The 18,537-nt window shown below is 48.8% G+C and overlaps 1 protein-coding gene across 3 annotated transcripts; it reads left to right on the forward strand.

Moving 5' to 3' along the window:
- Positions 1–1,213: 1,213 nt before the first annotated feature.
- CCDC190 (coiled-coil domain containing 190) lies at positions 1,214–13,685 on the forward strand. 3 transcript variants are annotated; one of them, XM_030572879.1, is made up of 4 exons: positions 1,214–1,425; positions 8,801–9,106; positions 10,204–10,333; positions 12,848–13,685. In XM_030572879.1, exons 2-4 carry the CDS (start codon positions 8,932–8,934, stop codon positions 13,470–13,472), a joined length of 930 nt encoding a protein of 309 aa, XP_030428739.1. In that variant the 5' UTR covers positions 1,214–1,425; positions 8,801–8,931; the 3' UTR covers positions 13,473–13,685. The 3 variants fall into 3 exon arrangements, with proteins under 3 accessions (XP_030428739.1, XP_030428741.1, XP_030428740.1); XM_030572881.1 differs by having other exon boundaries at positions 8,939–9,106; XM_030572880.1 differs by lacking the exon at positions 1,214–1,425 and adding an exon at positions 8,170–8,254.
- Positions 13,686–18,537: the final 4,852 nt, after the last annotated feature.

Below are 18,537 nucleotides of genomic sequence, written 5' to 3' on the forward strand. Positions count from 1 at the left end.
GTTAACTAGGTCTACTAAACAATCTGTTCCACACTGTATGTAGCTGTGACAGTGAGTACATTTCCCAGCCCTGCAGAGGAGCTCTGTGGGGCTCAAAAGCTTGTCTCTCTCATCAGCAGAAGATGGTCTGATAAAAAATATTCCCTCTCTCACCTTGTCTTGATACTCTGGCGATGGCCATTGTCCAAGGCACCTATAGCTGCACTGGAGAAATATATGTGGCTGGACGGGCAATGGGCCAGTGGAGCTAATGGCCCTTCACAGCCTGTAGCTGTCGCTTTTGTGATCCAGCATCTGTCTCTGGGACTCTGGCTGGCAACCTCTAGTTACCCTTTCCTTCATCATACGTGCTGGGGACTAAGCCGCTAGCTGCAGGCCTTCTTTGGAGGATGCCTCTCCAGAGCAAAGCACATGGTGTTTACAAAGAGACCAATTCCCCTGGGCCCGAGTGTCTCCCACAAGAGGTCGTTAGAATCTGAGCTGAATGTGAACTCCTATCTCCCCTGCCCGTCAGCCTGGCGGCTTTCTCCCAATGACCCCTCACCCACACAGACCCATTCAGCCAGACACACCCTGCACCTGCCTTGCAGGGCAGGGGTAGAGAGAGGACATTGGCCTGGTGTAAAGAACAGGAGCATCTGTAGGTCCCTGATACACTTGGCATGGCTCAGTGCACAGGGGCTGTGAGCTGTCTCTGTGCTCTTGGCCCAGCAAGGGATGTATGTCCTGAGGGAGCTGGGATTGTCGGAACCTAGGGATGCTCCTGCCATGGGCTCTGTCTCCCAAATCCGGGCATGCTCACTGGGTTGGTGGGGTTGGCGCACCCACCCAGGGGCATTCTCAGCGGGCCAAGGCTGGGCCTTGCCCTCTAGTTTCTCAGAGGGCTGCTTCCTATGTATCATTTCTGCTTCAGCTCCTTCCCAAGCCAGCTTCCCATGCAGTAATCTGTGCTGTGCAGCTCCTTCCCAGAGCTCCATGCCTACTGTGTCTGGCTCTGGTCCAGCCTCCACCTCCCAGGCAATTAGCCATCTCCAGGCAGCAGCAGAGCCATGGAACAGGCATGCTGGGGTTGGGGAAGGAGCAATAGTGACTTGAGCAGCCCCACTGCAGGGTGGGGGCAGGCTGGGCTGTGGAGCCAGGCAGATCTGCTCCCACCCCGCTGGCAGGGAGACAAAGGGGCTGCCAGCCTCCCAGCAGCTGCAGGTGCTTTGGCTGTTTCCTTGCTGTGTCCTGCAGTCAGGGGGGCGTGGGCTCTTCCCTGCAGGCCAATGAGAGGGAAGGAGTGAACCATGCAAAGGAGGAGTGAGCCTACCTTCAGAAAAGTCCCTGCTCCAGTGCTGCATCTCTGCCCTGAGCTGTGAGCCTGATCCTGTCCAGCTCCCTGCTCTGCTAGGAAACAGCCTCCCTCTGCTAGCTCCCAATCAGGTAAGTACCTGTGCTGTCCCTGCACTCTCAGGCCTGGTTAGTGGTGGCATTAGCCCAGGAGCAGGGCATAGCAGCACCTTGCCTAGTCTACTGGGCACTGTGCCTGTGTGTTTCCCTCCCTGTTCTTTAAGATCCTAACTCCCATTCCCCTGTCCCTTTGGCTCCATCACTGGTCACCTCTGTTGGGGTCTGTTCATGCCAGTGGTTCAGGCTTTGCTTTCACAGCCGTGAACTCAGGATGAATAACTAGCAAAGCTGTGAGCTTTACATATGACAAGAGCAGACTTTTGCACTGCCTTGGGACTTTGCTATCTAGTCTGGGCTGGGGTCTGGCAATTGTGTCCGTCCCCTGTCTCCTCCCCGTCCCCCAGCTCCAAAATCCCCTGTTGTGTGGGAGGGTTCCTGGCATATTCCTAGAATCCACGTTTCACATTAAAGGAACGGATTGTGGTTTGTGCAAAGGGGCTTTGATCTGCTTTTACCATAGCAAAGGCCGTCTAGACAATGTAAACTAGGTCTAGCTGGAAAACAGGAATTCCATTTCACAAATCCATAGCAGGATGAAACAGAGACCTTTCACATTTTTTTGTGATTAAACAAGAAAATTCCAGACCATCCTACCCTGTTATAGCTGGTAGCCCAGTAATGAGGGCATTCACGCAGCCCAGAAGAGACCCAGGTTCTAGCTTCCTATCAGGACTGCCTGATTTAAATGTGGGTTTCTCAGATCCTTGATGAGTACCTAATTACCAAGCTACAGAGTCAGTCTTTCTTGCTGGTCCAATGAATAGTTAATTATTTATATAAAGTGGAACAGCTCCAGCAGGAGAAAGCACAAAAGCCTAAAATAACTACTAGCCCTGGGTTTAGGGTTGCCAACTTTCTAATCTCAGAGGCCCTGCCCCCACTCACTCCATCCCCCCTTCCTCTGTCGTTTGCTCTTCGCCACCCACACTCCCTTGCTGGGGCAGAGGGGTTGGAGTGCGGGAGGGGGGTGAGGGCTCCGGCTGAGGGTGCTGGCTCTGGGGTGCATCATGGGAAATGTAGTCCAGCCTGGGAGCAACTCCCATAATGGTGAACAGTGGCACGAGGGACCTGGACTCACAACAGTTCCCATGAGGCACTGCAGTGTCTCAGTTGGAAACAGAGATTAACACTGATAGGAAATTAAACAAAATGTTTGGTGTTGATTTTCCTGACAGAAGATCCTGTTGGGGATGCTGCAGTCATGGCAGACCCCTTTCTGATGGCAGAAGGCCTCACCCCACTCTTGCGGCTCTTCTGCCATCAGAGAGAAGTTGGCTCCCCTGCAGCATATGCCTGGGCAAGGGGAGAGGGGGTGAGGAGCCTCTGGAGCCTTCCCCACACCTTGGCAAGGGAGAAGACCCCATTCAGCCCCACCCCCTAGGCCTGGGAGACTGGTGTGAAGTGCCCCAAGAGGAGCAAAGGGGAAGCTGGGGGATGGCTACTTCTGGGGCAAGAGCTCCTGCAGCACGGGCCAGAATCCCCTGATCCAATATATCTGGAACATTGGCAACACTGTCTCCACATGCACTGGGGCTGGGCAGGGGACATTCAGCAACCAAAGGACAGACCACAAATCACCATATAGTCCTCTTAAAAACAGATCTGGTGGGGTTTTTTGTGTCCAGCCCATCAGTTTTGATTTCTTGACACTGGCAATACTGAGACTGTTTTGATAGAAATTTTCTAACCAATTTTTTTAACCAAACCAAAGGAAACCTCTCCAATACTTCCATCTCCAGTGCCTCCAAGTCATGGCCTCTCCACACATTAACCCACGTAGCACACACAAGTGTATGGGAGAGGAGAATTGGACTCTTTCGTGTTCTGTCTGCAGAGCTGTCCCTCTGTCTCTTGGAATAACCAGTGCTGCTGTAGGTCAGGGCTGGGCTGTCCTGCTGGGGTGCCCAGGGCTGGAAATGCAGGAGGTCATGCAGGAGTCCACAGGCAGAGCTGTTTGTGCAGAAAGCAGGAATAGTTGCATGTGCGTGGGTGGACTGGGTGGGGGTGGTCCAGAGCTGAACTGGAAGAGAGTGTCTTGTTTACACGAGGAGCATTTTATTGACACCTCGGTAAGAATCCAAGACAACAGAGCTCACAGAGCCCATTGCTCAAGTGTCTGCAAGAAACTCAGCCCCCTTCTGCGATCACCTCCAGCTTACAAGAGCTGGCCTGCTAAGGAGTCCAAGAGAACGCCTCAGCTCAGTGTAAAATAAACACTTCTTAACAAAAGATCAAATAGCCTCTGTGTACACTGAAGTGTCTGTTAGTACTCTAGAACCAGGAGTGAGGTCTGTTGGCAGAACTGGGGGTAGGGAAGGCTCTAACAAGGCCTGATAAAGTCAAAACAGAGGGTCAGTGGCACTGGTGAGATCCATGACTGGGGCTCCTAGGGATACCACAGTACAATAAATACCAATACAGTAATAGGTCAGCAGGTGAGGGGTAGAAGGGAAGACTGGCATAGCTAGCGGGCTGCCAGTCAGGACTGAGGTGTATTGGCAAAGTTTTATATGGGGCAGCCAGGACTGGCATAGCTGGGTTGCTTTAGACTGAGAGGAAGATGCATAGGGAGGTGCTTTTACAGCACCTGTCTGTGCTATGCTTGACTAGCCAGTGGAGCTGAACTGAATTTGCAGCTGCTCTGTGCCCCGCGGGTGGGTGCCTGCAGATTGAAAGTGGCACAGTGACTCACTGGCTGTATGTTAGCTCACAGAACAGCATCATTTAACCTGCCTGAAAATGTCCTATTGTCTTCCTTGGACTAGTGCTCATGATTTACCTGGCTCTCCTTCAGGCTGGCAATGAAACCACTAGACTAGAGAGACTCTAGTCCACGTTTCAGCCCTTCCTTGATTAAACTTTCCTCTCCCACCGCCCAGGCCTTGTTCCCTGCGACAAGTAAAACACACAGTACACACAGCCTCATGCCTTCCCCACTGCTTCTCTAGAAACAATCTGTAACCATCATCAGTCTCTAACAACAAATTATAGCTGAGGCCAGCTTCCCTGCTTGTCCAGATCTGGCTAACACCTGGCCTGGAGGAGATGGGTCACTTGGGAGGGTTAGGACTTCTCTCCACAGGATTTCCTCTCTGCACTAACAGTGGGCACTGTTGCTACCAGGGCCACAAATCTATCCTGCTGGGTTTGGAATCACCTGGGGCTGCTGCCTGTTCCTTCAGCACTGAGTGGCCATACAGGTCTCAGAATTCAGTTACAGCCAGGAACAAAGGCTGGGTTTCTCCAATGTCTCTCTCACACAGCTTTGTCAGGACCAAGTCCCTAGTTTAACTTCCACTCAGGGTCAGACTAAATGCTGATGGTGGACGAAGCCAGCCAAAGACCTCTTAGATTTGGCCCCTCTCATCCTCATATCCTTTGAGCAGGGCCACTGAGGTCAAAGATTTACTGCTAAGGTTGCCAGTTTTTTGATCTGCTGACCCCCAAGTAAAGCTGGTCAGAAAAGAGGTTTTTCCCAGGGAAGCTAAAAATGAACATGCTGATATAGATATAGATGATATAGTTATATAAAGGTCAACATTTTTTTCAGTAAAAAAAATCAAACACTTTACATTTATGGCCAAAATCTTTTGATTAAAAACTGAAAATTTCAATTCAGAAATGCCACTGCTGCAGTGCCTCATGGCCATTGTAGTTTGGATGCCTTACACCCCCATTCTCCTCTATGGGTTGGGCTCCCTGGCTAGATTACGTCTCATCATGCACCGCATTCTCCCCTCTTACTGAGTTGCCACTGTGTGTCAAGGGAGATTTAATCTGGCTAGGGAACTTGTCTCATAAAGCAAAATGGGGATATAAGGCAGCCAAACTAAAACTCCCAGGAAGCACAGCAGTGGCGTTTCCAAATTGAAAAATTTCAGTTTTCAACTAAAAACCAAAAACTTGCTGACATTTGGATGTCCAGCTTTTTGACAAAAAGTCAAAATTTTCCATGAGGAGACCCATAGTGAAAAGTTGCATTTAATTGAAACTTTCCCATCAAAATACAGTTTTGATGGAAAACTTTCAACCAGCCCTACCCATACAGAAGCTTCTGAGCTCAGCTTATTTCAATGAATAAAGTGGGCCATGCTAAAGTGAGCGTTTCCTGTTGAAGAATTTTCCTAGCAAGCTGTATTATTCTCTGCAGCAGGGTCAAATTCAGAATATAGAGAAAAAAATGAGCTAACCAGCCATGCCTATCGTCCCTCTGGACACCACATTTTAGGGAAGATGTGGATAAGTTGGAGAGAGACCAGAGGAGAGCAACAAAAATGATCAAATGTTTAGAAAACCTGACCTCTGAGGAAAGTTTTCAAAAAGGGCATGTTTAGAAGACTGAGAGGGGATCTGATAGCAGCCATCAAATATATTAAGGGCTGTTTTAAAGAGGATTGTCATCAATTGTTCTCCATGTTCACTGAAGATTGTACAAAAAGTAGTGGGCTTAATCTGCAATGGGGAGATTTACATTAGATATTAGAAAAAATTATCTTTCGTTAAGGACCATTAAGCTCTAGAACAGGCTTCCAAGGGAGGTTGTGGAATCCCTGTCACTGGAGGTTTTTAATAACAGGCTGGACAAACCCCTGTCAGGGCTGGTCAAGGGTTACTTGGTCCTGCCTCAGTGCAGGGGGCTGGACTTGATGTCTTGAGGTCCTTCCAGCTCTACATTTCATTTATTCTGTGGGCCTTTTGTAGCTCATTGTCTATCTCCCCGCTTCAGATATTTACACGGTGAGCTTGTCAGGCCAGCCCAGAGGCTGTGTCACAGTGTGTTTATATACCTAGCGCCATGGGGCCGTGACCTGTACTGGGGCTTTTGAGCACTACCTTCAGTTACATAGATAACTACAGAGAGAGACAAGGGAGGAGGGGGGAATATTTTATACTAGATCAATTTCTGCTATTGAGAAAGAGAAGCTTTCAAACCACACAAAGCATGCAGCCACAAGAGCAGCCAAGAGTTGGTGATTTAGTTGGGGATTGGTCCTGCTTTGAGCATGGGGTTGGACTAGATGACCTCCTGAGGTCCCTTCCAACCCTAATCTTCTATGATTCTATGATAAGAGGTCTGATCTGAGGAAAAGCTCTGTGTAAGCTGGAAAGCTTGTCTCTCTCACCAACAGAGGTAGGTCCAATCACAGATACTACCTCACCCACCTTGTCTCACTAATATCCTGGGACTGATAGGCTGCAACAACACTGCATAACTAATGATAGTAATAAGGAGGAGGCCCTGTCCACCATAGGAGAACACTTGCTTTTTTCTTTAGCAGATAAGGAGAAAGGAATAATCTTGCTAAGCTCTTAGATACCCAGGGGACAGGTGCCTTAGAAATACCCACAGCAGGGAGCTAAGCAGGCAGAGTGGGCTGAGCTGTGCTGCCTATGTGCAGGAGAAGCCTGTGGAAATCCAATAAGAGTGATCAGGGCTGCCCAGAGGATTCAGGGGGCCTGGGGCAAAGCTGCAGCGCTTGTACTCACCCGGCGGCGGTCCAGGTCTTCGGTGGCATTTCGGCGGCAGAGGGCCCTTCAGTCACTCCATGTCTTCGGCAGCACTGAAGGGCCCCCCACCGCTGATATGCGGCCAAAGACCCGGACCGCCGCTGGGCCAGGGCTCGCGGGGCCCTTGTGGGGCCCGGGGCTTGTGGCAAATTGCCCCACTTGCCCCCCTTCCTGGGCATCCCTGAGAATGATGTATGCTGCTGCTGCCCTTGAGCCTCTGCACAGTGGAGCTTCCATTACAAACAAACTGGCAATGCCTTCTCGGCAATATAATACTCGGCAACAGTTTAATAGCTACAGGGAAGCTTTCACAGCGAAGAGGAGGGGCCCAGGGCTGCAGGCGCCAGGGTGGAATGTCTGCTTGGCAGAGTGTATGCAGAGCAAAGACAAACAAAGCTCTCCTCTATTGAAAGCCGGCCTTTTGCTCAGGTAGGTCCGCTGCGCCACGGCTGTAAGTTCGGTGCTGGGGGACACGCTTATGGCGATCATACCATGGGCATACTGTGGGGTTTGTGCATTTAAACATCTCAACATTCCCGTTGCACAAGGCCCTCCTCACCCGGAGTGGCCCAGTGACACTGGGGCACAGGGACAGTACCAACATTCACTGGGCCAAGGGGGGGAGCCATAAGGCTAGCAATCCCAAATTCGGTGGCATTTCGGCGGATGCTCGACCGCCACCACGGTCCTTCGTCTAGCGCCCACCAGACGAAAAGGTTGGGGGCCACTGATCTGTGATATTAGGTAAGGCAAGATGGCCTGCGACACTGGCCTGTTGGGTGAGTCTTCTAATGGCTTTCTGACTTGGCAAATTGAGAATAGCTTGGTGGTGAGAATAGCTGCTTCAGTGTGATGGGGGTGAAGCCAGCCAGGTCTGGAAAGTGCTTCAGGTCCTATAGTGGGAGATGGAGACATTCTCTCATGGCAAAGTGCTCCTTAGCCTGCAGAGTTCTTCCTTCTTTCAGGTCCTGTGATAAATGAAGGGAGAATAGCTTCCTTTTATGGACCCAGCCAGCCAATTAGCTATAAAATCCCTCTTGGTAGCTGTTCTCTACTTGCTTTACCTGTAAAAGGTTAAAATGCATAGGTATAAGGAAGTGAGTGGGCACCTGACCAAAAGAGCCAACGGGAAGACTAGAAGTTTTTAAAATTGAAACAAGACTCCCCTTTTGTCTATGTGTGGCTGTTCTCCCAGAGAGCCAGGACAGGGTTGGACTATGCTGTAAGAGCTTGTGCTAGGTGTGGAAAATCATTAAATCATACCTAGAAACTACTCATTTGAAACCTCAGATATGTAAGTAGATCAGGAAATGTCTAGGAAGGTGTGAATAGGTTTATCTCTTTTATTTCTTTATGGCTTGTGGACTTCTCTGTGCTAACTCCCAAATGCTTTTGTTTTGCTTGTAACCATTAAGCTGGACCTCAAGAAAACCGTTTTTGATGCTTAATTATTATATTTGCTCTTTTTAAAACCTAGCAATAGCCTAAGTTCCAGATGTATTTTCTTTCTTTTTGGTTTTAATAAAATTTACCTTTGTTAAGAACAGGATTAGGATTTTTGTGTCCTAAGAGGTTTGTGTATATGTTGTTTAATTAGCTGGTGGCAACAGCTGATTTCCTTTGTTTTCTTTCTCAGCTCTTCCCCGGGTGGGGGGTGGGCTTGAGGGTTCCTCACAGGGAGGAATTCCCAAGTGAGCCTTCCTGGGTCTAAAGGGGTTTTCTCTTTTTTTGCACTTGGGTGGTGGCAGCATCTGCCCATCCAAGGTCAGAGAGAAGCTGTAATCTTGGGAGTTTAATACCAGCCTGGAGTGGCCAGCATTAATTTTTAGAATCCTTACAGGCCCCCAGCTCCTGCACTCGAAGTGCCAGAGTGGGAAATCAGCCTTGAAAGGTCCCTTCCGTGGTTCTGTGCTGTTATCTGGGACTTTCCAGCCTAGGAGGGAAGCAACTCTCGGCATCATATATTGGTCTATGGCAGAGGGAGACCCATCCAAGCGCTGGGAGCTGGAGAGACAGTTTGTCAAGCAAGCTGAAGCCCGGCTCAGCCATGGGCTGCAGGACTTAGAGGAAGCACGACTCTACCAAATGAATTCAATGATCAGAGAGCAGAGGCAGATCCAGAAGGAGCTACAGAGACTGCAGCAAGGTGAGACTCCTTTCCCATCTCCTTCAAATAGAGCCCCCAGCCCAGCACCAGTAATGAAGAAACCCTCCAAAATTAGACATGCAGTAAGAAGAGATCCTGCTCAGCAGCAAGCTCAGCAATCCAAGCAATGGGGGAAGTGCGAGTGAAGGAGAGAATCTGTGAGGCAAACTGCAGAAAGGGCCAGTTAAAGAGCCACTGGACTGGGATATTTGGTATTGGTGTCTGTGCTACGTAGCTGTACTGCACTTGCCTATCTTCCATGCCGGAACTTCCCCATGTCAATATCAGTTCCATTCATAGGTTAGGTGTATGAGCAGCTCACGAAGCCTTTGCATTTCCACATCAGGGCATTTTTGCAGCACTCTAAGCTCCTGGGAGGTGTAAGTAGAAAGGGGAGGCAATGTTTCTGGAAGATGTGGCTGTCAGTTAGTTTTCAGGCATGTCACCAGACCAAGTGAAGCCAGGGGTGTGGGGAGTTGGTGGTAATAATAAGTTTGCTAGATCTTTTATACTGTAGTTAGATTTATTTGGGAAGTTTGTTCATGGCACCATTGGTGCCATACACGGTTGGCATAAGTATCTGGGTTTAGTTATGAATTATCACTAGATTTCAAAATCGCTTCTGGGCCACCATAAATGTTCATGCCACTTTGCAAACATTGGCTAAGCCAGTACCCAAAGGCACTGTCTGACTGTCCAGGAAAAGAATCAGGCCCAAGAGGGAGAGCACTGGCAATGAGAATGGGGAGGGCTGGGACTGCATGAATGGCTATGTTTTAAGGAGGAGAGAGCACCTGGCAGGGGAGAACTAGACGGCTGTGCCAAGTGGCTAGGGGCGGCATGGGAGAAAACACACAGCTGAGGGTGGGAGACGCAGGTGAAAGCCCCAGTGATGAGAGAGTATTGCACACAGCGTGTGGAGGTGGCCAAAGGGAAAGGCAAAATGGATGGTAAGATTTCCAGCCAGCCAGCCTGGCCCTCAGCAGTGCCTTGGTAGCTGTGCATTTCTAGGGGTGGCTTTATGTGGGCCCTAGGCTCTCCTGTGCTGCTCCCCAGCGTTCTCCATGATTAGTGATCAGTGTTTCCTCGTGTCCTAGGCAATTCCCGGAAGAAGACCCATGCGACTCTAGGGGACCTCTCCCAGGAGGTTGGTAAAAGGCCAGTTCTGCCCATGCTCCCCACTTTGTCAGGGCAGCAGCACAGAAAGAGACAAGCGGAGCAACTGAGGTAAGGATGTGTGTAATGTAACCTTCCTTTGCAGCCTGGCAACCTGAGTCACTCACCACACGCAAATGTTCATTAAACCACAGTGCCCAACCAGGCAGGGGCGAGGGCTGTACTGAGCCATCTCCTGCCCCCGGGTGGAGTAAGCCTTAGGGTGGATGAGGGTGGGTAGCAAGAGGGAGTTGGATGGTTACAAACATGCTGAGCAGCGTATGGCTGGAGATGCTCATCACAAGACATGGGATAGGGAACAGAGGGTAACTTCCAGACTGGACGAAGTTATCCCAGGCTGAGTGTCTTGTCCTGACAGAGGTTAGCCCCACATGAAACCAGCTTCTGATGGCACTTACAGACTAACAGAACTGGTCAGAACTTGGAAAAACAAGTTCATGAAACCTGTTGAAATGGTAACATTGTCCCTTTGTCACAGGGTGTGAAATGGAGCCATAGTTTATTTTGGTTTTTTTTTTAAATGTCATGACATAGTTTTCAAAAATCTTTGAATTTTTAAAATGTCGAAATTTTGGGTTTTTAAAATTTCAAATTTGTGTTGTTGCCCCCCCATTGCCATCAAGTGCAATAAATTTAGTAACATGGGAGGGGCAGGGTGGAGGTATAGCTACTTGTCACTCATTCCTGTAGCATTTTTTCTTTTTCCACTCACTAATTTCAAAACTTCCCTGATTTTGGCAAGGGACAGAGCAGCAAAGGGTGAACTGAGCTCTTGTCAAAGTATGAGGGTGTTTTGAAGTTACAGTGAGGAAAAAAGGAAAAGAGGCAGCAAAAAGTGACAAGAAACAAACCATTGATGTTATTTAATCTGTCACACTCAGTGACAAGACAAAGGGAAATGGAGGAAAAAGGGTAGAAAGAGGAAAAACATCCACTTACCTCATTTCATACACCCCAGGTTTTCCACATTTTTTTTCTCATATTTGCCAGTGCAAAAAGTAGTGAAGTGGAAAAAATGTGTTATTTTCTCACTTTCTTTTCATTTTTAACCTTTTCCTGCTTTGTTTCAGTGAAAAAACAGCAGGGAGAGAGTAAAAGTGGGCATTTTACAATAATTTTGAAACAAAAATGTATCAAATACCCAAAAATGTTCATACTTTTTAAATACATTTTTCACTTCAATATTTTTTTAAACAATGAAAAATGTTACTGTACACAAACTCTCTGCAAAAAAATGTGTGTGCGTTGCCAATAAGTCCTCATTTTTTGAAAAAAGATTTTTTTTTTTAATTGGAAAAATATGGCCTGTCTGAGCTCAAGGGAGCAATGCCCAGCCCATATATATGAGCACCGGGAATCTTGGCTGAAGGAGTCCTGTGGGGCTCACCTGGCAGAGCACCTGGGAAGGTGGTTTGGCACAAGCCTGTCCACAGCTGAAAGTCCCTCCCCCAGCCTAAGGGGACGAGCTACTGGATCCAGGACTCAACTGAATGTGAGGGACAACTAATGAAAAACAAGGGTGGGAGTGAGGATCACAGAATCATAAGCAGGGAGCCAGAGAGGGACAGTGAACAGAGAACCCTGGACAGCGCCCATTGCTCCTCTAAGGCATCGAGGGAGCCAGCAGATGCGGCCCAGAGGAACTCTGCCTGGAGATGTTACCTGAGGGAGGAATGGAAATAGGCTCTACAGGTGCAGAGCACCTCCTCATCCAACAGCCTCCTCCTGGTGCAAATGGATGGGGGGGAGGGATAGCTCAGAGGTTTGAGTATTGGCCTGATTAAACTCAGGGTTATGAGCTCAATCCTTGAGGGGGCCATATAGGGATCTGGGGCAAAAATCTGTCTGGGGATTGGTCCCGCTTTGAGCAGGGGGTTAGACTAGATGACTTCCTGAGGTCCCTTCCAACCCTGAAATTCTATCACAGCCACCTTGGCCAGTGCCAGGAGTTAGTTGGCAAGGTCTCATGACTTTATGGGGCCACAGATGGGGTGTGCATGGTGCAGGGACAAGTGCAGCTAGAGCCTGAGGAGAAGGTTCTAGAGGAGCAGGAAAAGGGGCTGCAGCCTGGTGCACTCCAGGTAGACATGCATCAGGGTCTCCCTCCAGGGCCAGCACCAGCACAGGAAGCAGGTGCTTGGAGCAGCACATCCAGCTCTTCAGCAGCAGGTCCCTCCATCCCTCTCAGAGGGAAGGACTTGCTGCCAAAGAATAGAATGAAGCAGCAGCAGTAGAGCTGCTGCTGAAGTGCCACCCATCACAGCTTTGCTTTTTTTTGGGGCTGCTTAGGGCAGCAAAAACACTGGAGCCAGCCTTGTCTCCCTCTCACTGCAGAAGGGGCAGGTGTCAGGGAGGGGAGTGACCCACACCAGGTACACACCTGTGTTCACGGCTCCATGAAGGAGACTCACCTGGCAGAGCAGCTAAGCACAACAGGTGGGCAGAGCAGCTGGGCAGTGTTGTGGTCACTGGGGTCAGGATGGCAAGCAAAGGGAGGTGATTAAGGGAGAGCTGCTGGTCAGTGACTGCACAGTTTTCCACCCCTCTCTCTTCCCTCCTTTATAGAGCACCAAGCAGTACTTTGCCCAAGATGGAAGGTCTCACACAGACAGCCCAATCACCCTTGCAGCATCAGAAAAGCGACCGTGACATCCTGGATGATGAGGGGCAGGAGTCCTGTGGAAGGCATGGGTCAACTTCAACACGCACCCAGGCCAAAGCTGCAAGCTCCATCACAGACGTCAGCCTGTCAGACCTCAGGCATTCCATCGCTAAGCGGCTGAGCACCACTGCCAATCCAGCAGAGCAGGAAGAAACCAACAGCCAAGGAGAGCTGGGTACAGGCCCCACAGTGCTGCCCTGTGAACAGACAGAGGCCAGCGATGTGGATGGCAGTGACACCACGCCCAAGCCCACTAGCTGCACAGAGAGAAGGAAGCCTTCCCTTGGCCACGAGAAGCTAAGCTCTGATACAGATCCCTATGTCCCTGACAGGAGCCACCTCAGACCCATGCACAGCAGGCCTGGGTTTCTGGAGTTGTATGCTGAAGCCAGGAAGGCCCGGTATATCCGGCACAAAGGCATTCCAGCCTCAGAGAAGGAACTCAGCCTGCAAGAGATCTTTGGGCATGAAAACAGCTCAGACCCCAGGCCCCCAGCAGCAGAACAGGAGCACCACAGCCCTGAATGATGGCTCCTTCCCCTAAGGGAGGCTTGTTAGGGTCAACCACAAGAAAAGGTGGTCTTCCCTGCTGTCTGGAACAGCCAGCTAGCCGGGGTTACAGATTCATAGATGGTAAATGTTAGAGGTCTTATTCCTTCACCCACTCACTTCGCTGGTCCTTCTTGCATGAACAGACAGCAACAATACCTGAAGTCCAAAGGTGCAAACAATTCAATGTTTATTGGGGTGAACTTCCAGCAAGCAGTGATTCCAATTTCCTTCCTTAGTGTTCCCCATCCCAGCTCTGACACCACAGAGCCTTGACTGTGTCTCTGTTCCCATTCCCTATTCCCATTCCCCCCCTTAGCAAAACATGATTCCAATTCCCCCACCTCCATTCCCTGTTCCCATTCCCTCTCCCCTTTACTTCCTGATTGACTGCAGACTATGTAGTAAAACTTGATTTCTGCTTAGCTGTACCTTAACCAATCATTTTACTGAAATTTAACTAACCAATCCTAACATAGTGTAACATGATTATCTAACCAATTATATCCCTCCACCTTAATTGGTTTACACCCAACAAAATTAATTATAGGGCAGACAGAAACAATCACAGAACCAGACAGAGATTATACAGACAAACAATTGGGGAATGGAGACTACAGTGACAGAACAATAAAGAAATGAGGATTTCACACCCCAGCTATTGATAAGTGAGTTCTTGCCAGACAGGATGCAGCAAACTAAGTTTTCTATAAATCTTCTAGGCTCTTTCTTTTGCTGGAGGTGATAGATTGGATCACCTTTCTAACAGCCTAAAACTGCCTTATATCAGTGTGACTGGTGAGGATCGTGACCCTTCGCTTCCCAGCTTATGGCTGGCCTCTGCTGCTTAGCCAAAGACCTTAGCCTAAAAACAAGGCCTTAGACTATCATAGTGAAAGAAAGCCTATAAACAGGCAGACTGATTTTGATTCTTGTTTTGTACTTCTATAACTAGCTAAGCAATAAGAATACACCTAAAATCTTAATGTATAGGCTTTTGCAGACAGGCCTGAATATCTATATCCTAACAGTAAGGCCATTAGGGCATCTAGTCTGACCTTTCTGAGACAGGCCAGGGAATTTCACCCAGCTACTGCCCATCGCTTCTGCTTGAGCTACAGCCTAACTTTTCGAAAGAGACACCACCTCCTGACAAAAAGATTTCATCTGATGAAGAATCCACCACAGCCCTTGGGAAGGTGTTTTACTCGCACTGTAAATAAATTGCCCCTTTCTCCCAATCTGAATTTATCTAGCTTCAGCTTCCTGCTCTTGGCTCTCATTTTGCCTGTGTCTGCTAGAATGAAGAGCCCTCTTCTCACAGAAGTCATCTCCCCATGGAGGTACTGGTAGCCCATAATCAAGTGGTTTCTTAACCTTCTTCTCTTTGATCAGCTAAAGAGATTGAGCTGAATTTCTCTCTCACTCACAGGCAGGATTGCCAGCCCTCAAATCAGTCTCGTGACCCTTCTCCGAATCCTTTCACTATCTCAGCATCCTTGTAGAAGTGTGAGCCCCAGAAGGAACACAGTGTCTGGTAATAGTCTCACTGATGCAGTACACACTGTGTATAGCAACCCTGCAGTGGCAGAGCAGGGGAGTTCAGACCACCTTTGGATCTCACTCCTCTGGAATAAAGCGGAGCATCTCCTCACTGTTCCCAGTCACCCAAAACCACCCAGAGCATCATCCAAGGTCTGGGGCTCTGCAAGTCCCAGACCACATTCCATGCCCTCCTGGATGCAATGTGCTCCCATGTTGGGATGCCCATGCAGTGCTGCTCCTACTGGCCTGGACCTAGGCACAGAGTTCTGCAGGGACTCTCTCTGCGGGCAGCTGCAGGCATAGGCAGCAGTTGGAAGGAGCCTGTGGCACGTTTAAAAATCTTTCTGCGGCTGGGAGGTTTAGTGCCATGCTGAAGGTTACCCAGAGGATCAGCCCAGCTCTCCTGAACCCCAAAGCTCTAACCACTAGGGAAAGCTTTCCCTCCACACACTCCAGTGTTCCTGAACACAACAGCAGGCAGTTTCCTTGCTCACAAATCCTCACATCTGCCCCTCCAGCGAGCTCTGCGCCCAAAATGCCCTGCCCCTCTAGTGCCTCTCAGGGTCATGCTGACAACTCCTTCTCTAGGCTTTCTGTTCCCAGCACACATCGCCTGCAACAGAGTGCCTAGCCCCTGCATCTGCGCCCAGGGAACCCCTGTTAATCTATCTCCGTTGCCTCTGGCCTGGCCACATCTCAGTGTCTTGCGCGGGCATCCCCATTGGCTATGGCTGATTTTACTACATAGACAGCCTTGGTTGCTCCATTTGCAGAGCATAACAGGGTCTGTGATTGTCTTTGGGTCTGAGACCCACCTGATAGCAGTTGCTAGCACCTTCCACCATAACAACATCCATCTGAAAGGCCCTGGGACTGGAGCATGCTGCTGCCTTACTAATGAATGGCCTGAATGTGTGGTAAACTCTGTTCTCCTCAGCCTTTATAGTCTGTGATTGTTGCTATGCTAGCTGTAATGAAGTGGGAATGTTGTCAATGTCTTCTCTGAATACTGTGTGTGCCTCAGTTTCCCCCATGTGTTACTCAAGTATTTAGGTGGTGGGAGATCGTGTGTGATCATTGCAGCAGTCCAAGAAGGTGTATGACGGTGACTGGCTGCCTGGAAGAACAGTCGATACTCTGTAGCCTGGCAATTGAGGGCTGTGCCCCCTCCTCTGCAAAGATCAGCCGCGGTGTTGAGGTGTTGCTGTAGACCAGGTGACCTGCTGGTCCACAGAAGAAGACAAAAGAGTGAGGATGGGCAACAGGCATGTCTGGTGGCAGGCAACTGGAACTGGTCAGTCTCCTGTTTGGGACTCAAGAGTGGGGAATTCAGGGCACCAGGTCCAGGAGTCCCCCAAGATGGGCTTGGCTGAAAGTCTTTGATTTCTGTGCTAACAAGCTTTGCTCTACGCTGTGTGCCTGGCAACTAATAAACCTTCCATTTTACAACACTGACTGAGAGTCACTGCTGACTGTAGAGTTGGGGAGCAGGGCCCCTTCAGTTTCCCCAGGAGCCCTATCCGGCAGACCTAACTGTGGGCAGTGCACACTGTAATCTCACACCCGTGTAATCTAACACGCAGCAAAAGTGATCACTTTGTCAAAGCAGCTCCACCAGGCTGTGCACCTAGGCAGAATATTGTGTGTCTGCAAATCCGGTCTGTTCCTGAAGCCTTTTCCCCCAGTGCGTCGCTAGATGTCAGGGGAGAGCTCATTCAGACCCTGCTTACACTGATTCTGTTTTTTCAGTGCCCTTGGGGGAGGGGTGTCACATCTTCCAGGTTTTCTCCACAACTGGGAGAGTGAGAAACTTACTTTTTAAAAGCCAAGTCAAAGTTCTTAAGCAGACACCTGACTTCAGGAGATGTGAACAAAAGTGGTGATCAGCCCAGCAGCTGGTATATAGGGGTCACCGTTAAGGGGCTTATTCCTTCACCCTCTCACTTCACTGGTCCTTTTTGCATGAGCCGAGAGCAACAATACCCAAAGTCTGAAGGTGCAAACGATTCAGTGTTTATTGGGGTGAACTTCCAGCAAGCATGATTCCAGTTTCCTTCCTTAGTGTCCCCCTTCCCAGCTCTGACACCACAGAGCCTTGCCTGTGTCCTTGTTCCTCTAAGGGTGACTAGACAGCAAATATGAAAAATCAGGATGGGGGTGGGGAAGTGAGGTAATAGGAACCTATATAAGAAGAAGACCCAAAAATCTGGACTGTCCCTATAAAATCGGGACATCTGGTCACCCTAATTCCTGTTCCCATTCCCTGTTCCCATTCCCCCGCTTAGCAAAACATGATCCCAATTCCCCCACCCCCTAGTCCCTGTTCCTATTCCCCTCCTTACTATCTGATTGACTGCAGACTATATAGTAAAACTTGAGTTTTGCTTAGCTATACCTTAACCAATTATTTTACTGAAATTTAACTAACCAATCCTAACATACTGTAATGTGGTTATTTAACCAATTATATCCCACCACCTTAATTGGTTTACACCCAACAAAATTAATTATACAGCAGACAGAAACAATCACAGAACCAGACAGAGATTATGCAGACAAACAATAGGGAAGTGGAGACTACAGTGACAGAACATTACAGAAATGAGGATTTCACATCCCAGCTATTGATAAGTGAGTTCTTGCCAGACAGGATGCTATCAAACTAAGTTTCCTTTTACATCTTCTAGGCTCTTCCCTTTCTCTGGAGGGAATAAAAATATCAAAACAGAATTGTATTCCTAACAGCCCAATAGCACCTTATTTCAATGTGACTAGTTTGGAATGTGAGGATGTGACCATACACTTCCCAGTTTATGGCTGGCCTCTCCTGCTTAGCTGAAGACCTTAGCCTAAGAACCAGGCCTCAGACTGTCACAGTAAGAGAAGGCCCTTACACTGGCCGACAGTGATTTTGATTCTTTCTTTTATACCTCTATAACTAGCTAAGTGATAAGAATACACCTAAATACTTAAAGTATAGGCCTTTGCAGACAAACTTGAATAGCTATATCCTAACACTCCACCTCTTTTTTTTTCCTTTGGGATCCTCCTGCCCAGGTATGCCTGGAAAAGCATAGGACATATGGCGACATTTGCCTGTTTCCTGATAGGGCCACGCATCAAGGTGGAAAGTGTTGATATTTTATTTGTTTCACTGCCCCTTGTGTAGTACAGTGCCCTGCACCATCTCTCGTACAGGCATACCACACCAATTTTAATTACTGTTCCAGACTTCCTATTATATTGGGGCCGAGAAGGTTGGGTCCGCACACTGCAGGGTGGGGAGGGCTTACTACATTACTTGTAGGTTATTTTCATATGCAACGTAACACAAGTACAGTTAACACTACACAATTTATAGCAACATTGAATCCTGACCACTGCAGTATGGTCCAACATTCGAGGCATAACCAAAACACTGCCTCTTCTCCTTTGACAGGGTTCAGATTTTAATATGTCCAGTTGCTGGAAGTTGCAGCAAGCTACCCTGCAAGTTTTA

This window comes from Gopherus evgoodei, chromosome 8 (assembly GCF_007399415.2).
Source record: "Gopherus evgoodei ecotype Sinaloan lineage chromosome 8, rGopEvg1_v1.p, whole genome shotgun sequence".
NCBI classification, from domain to species: domain Eukaryota; kingdom Metazoa; phylum Chordata; order Testudines; family Testudinidae; genus Gopherus; species Gopherus evgoodei.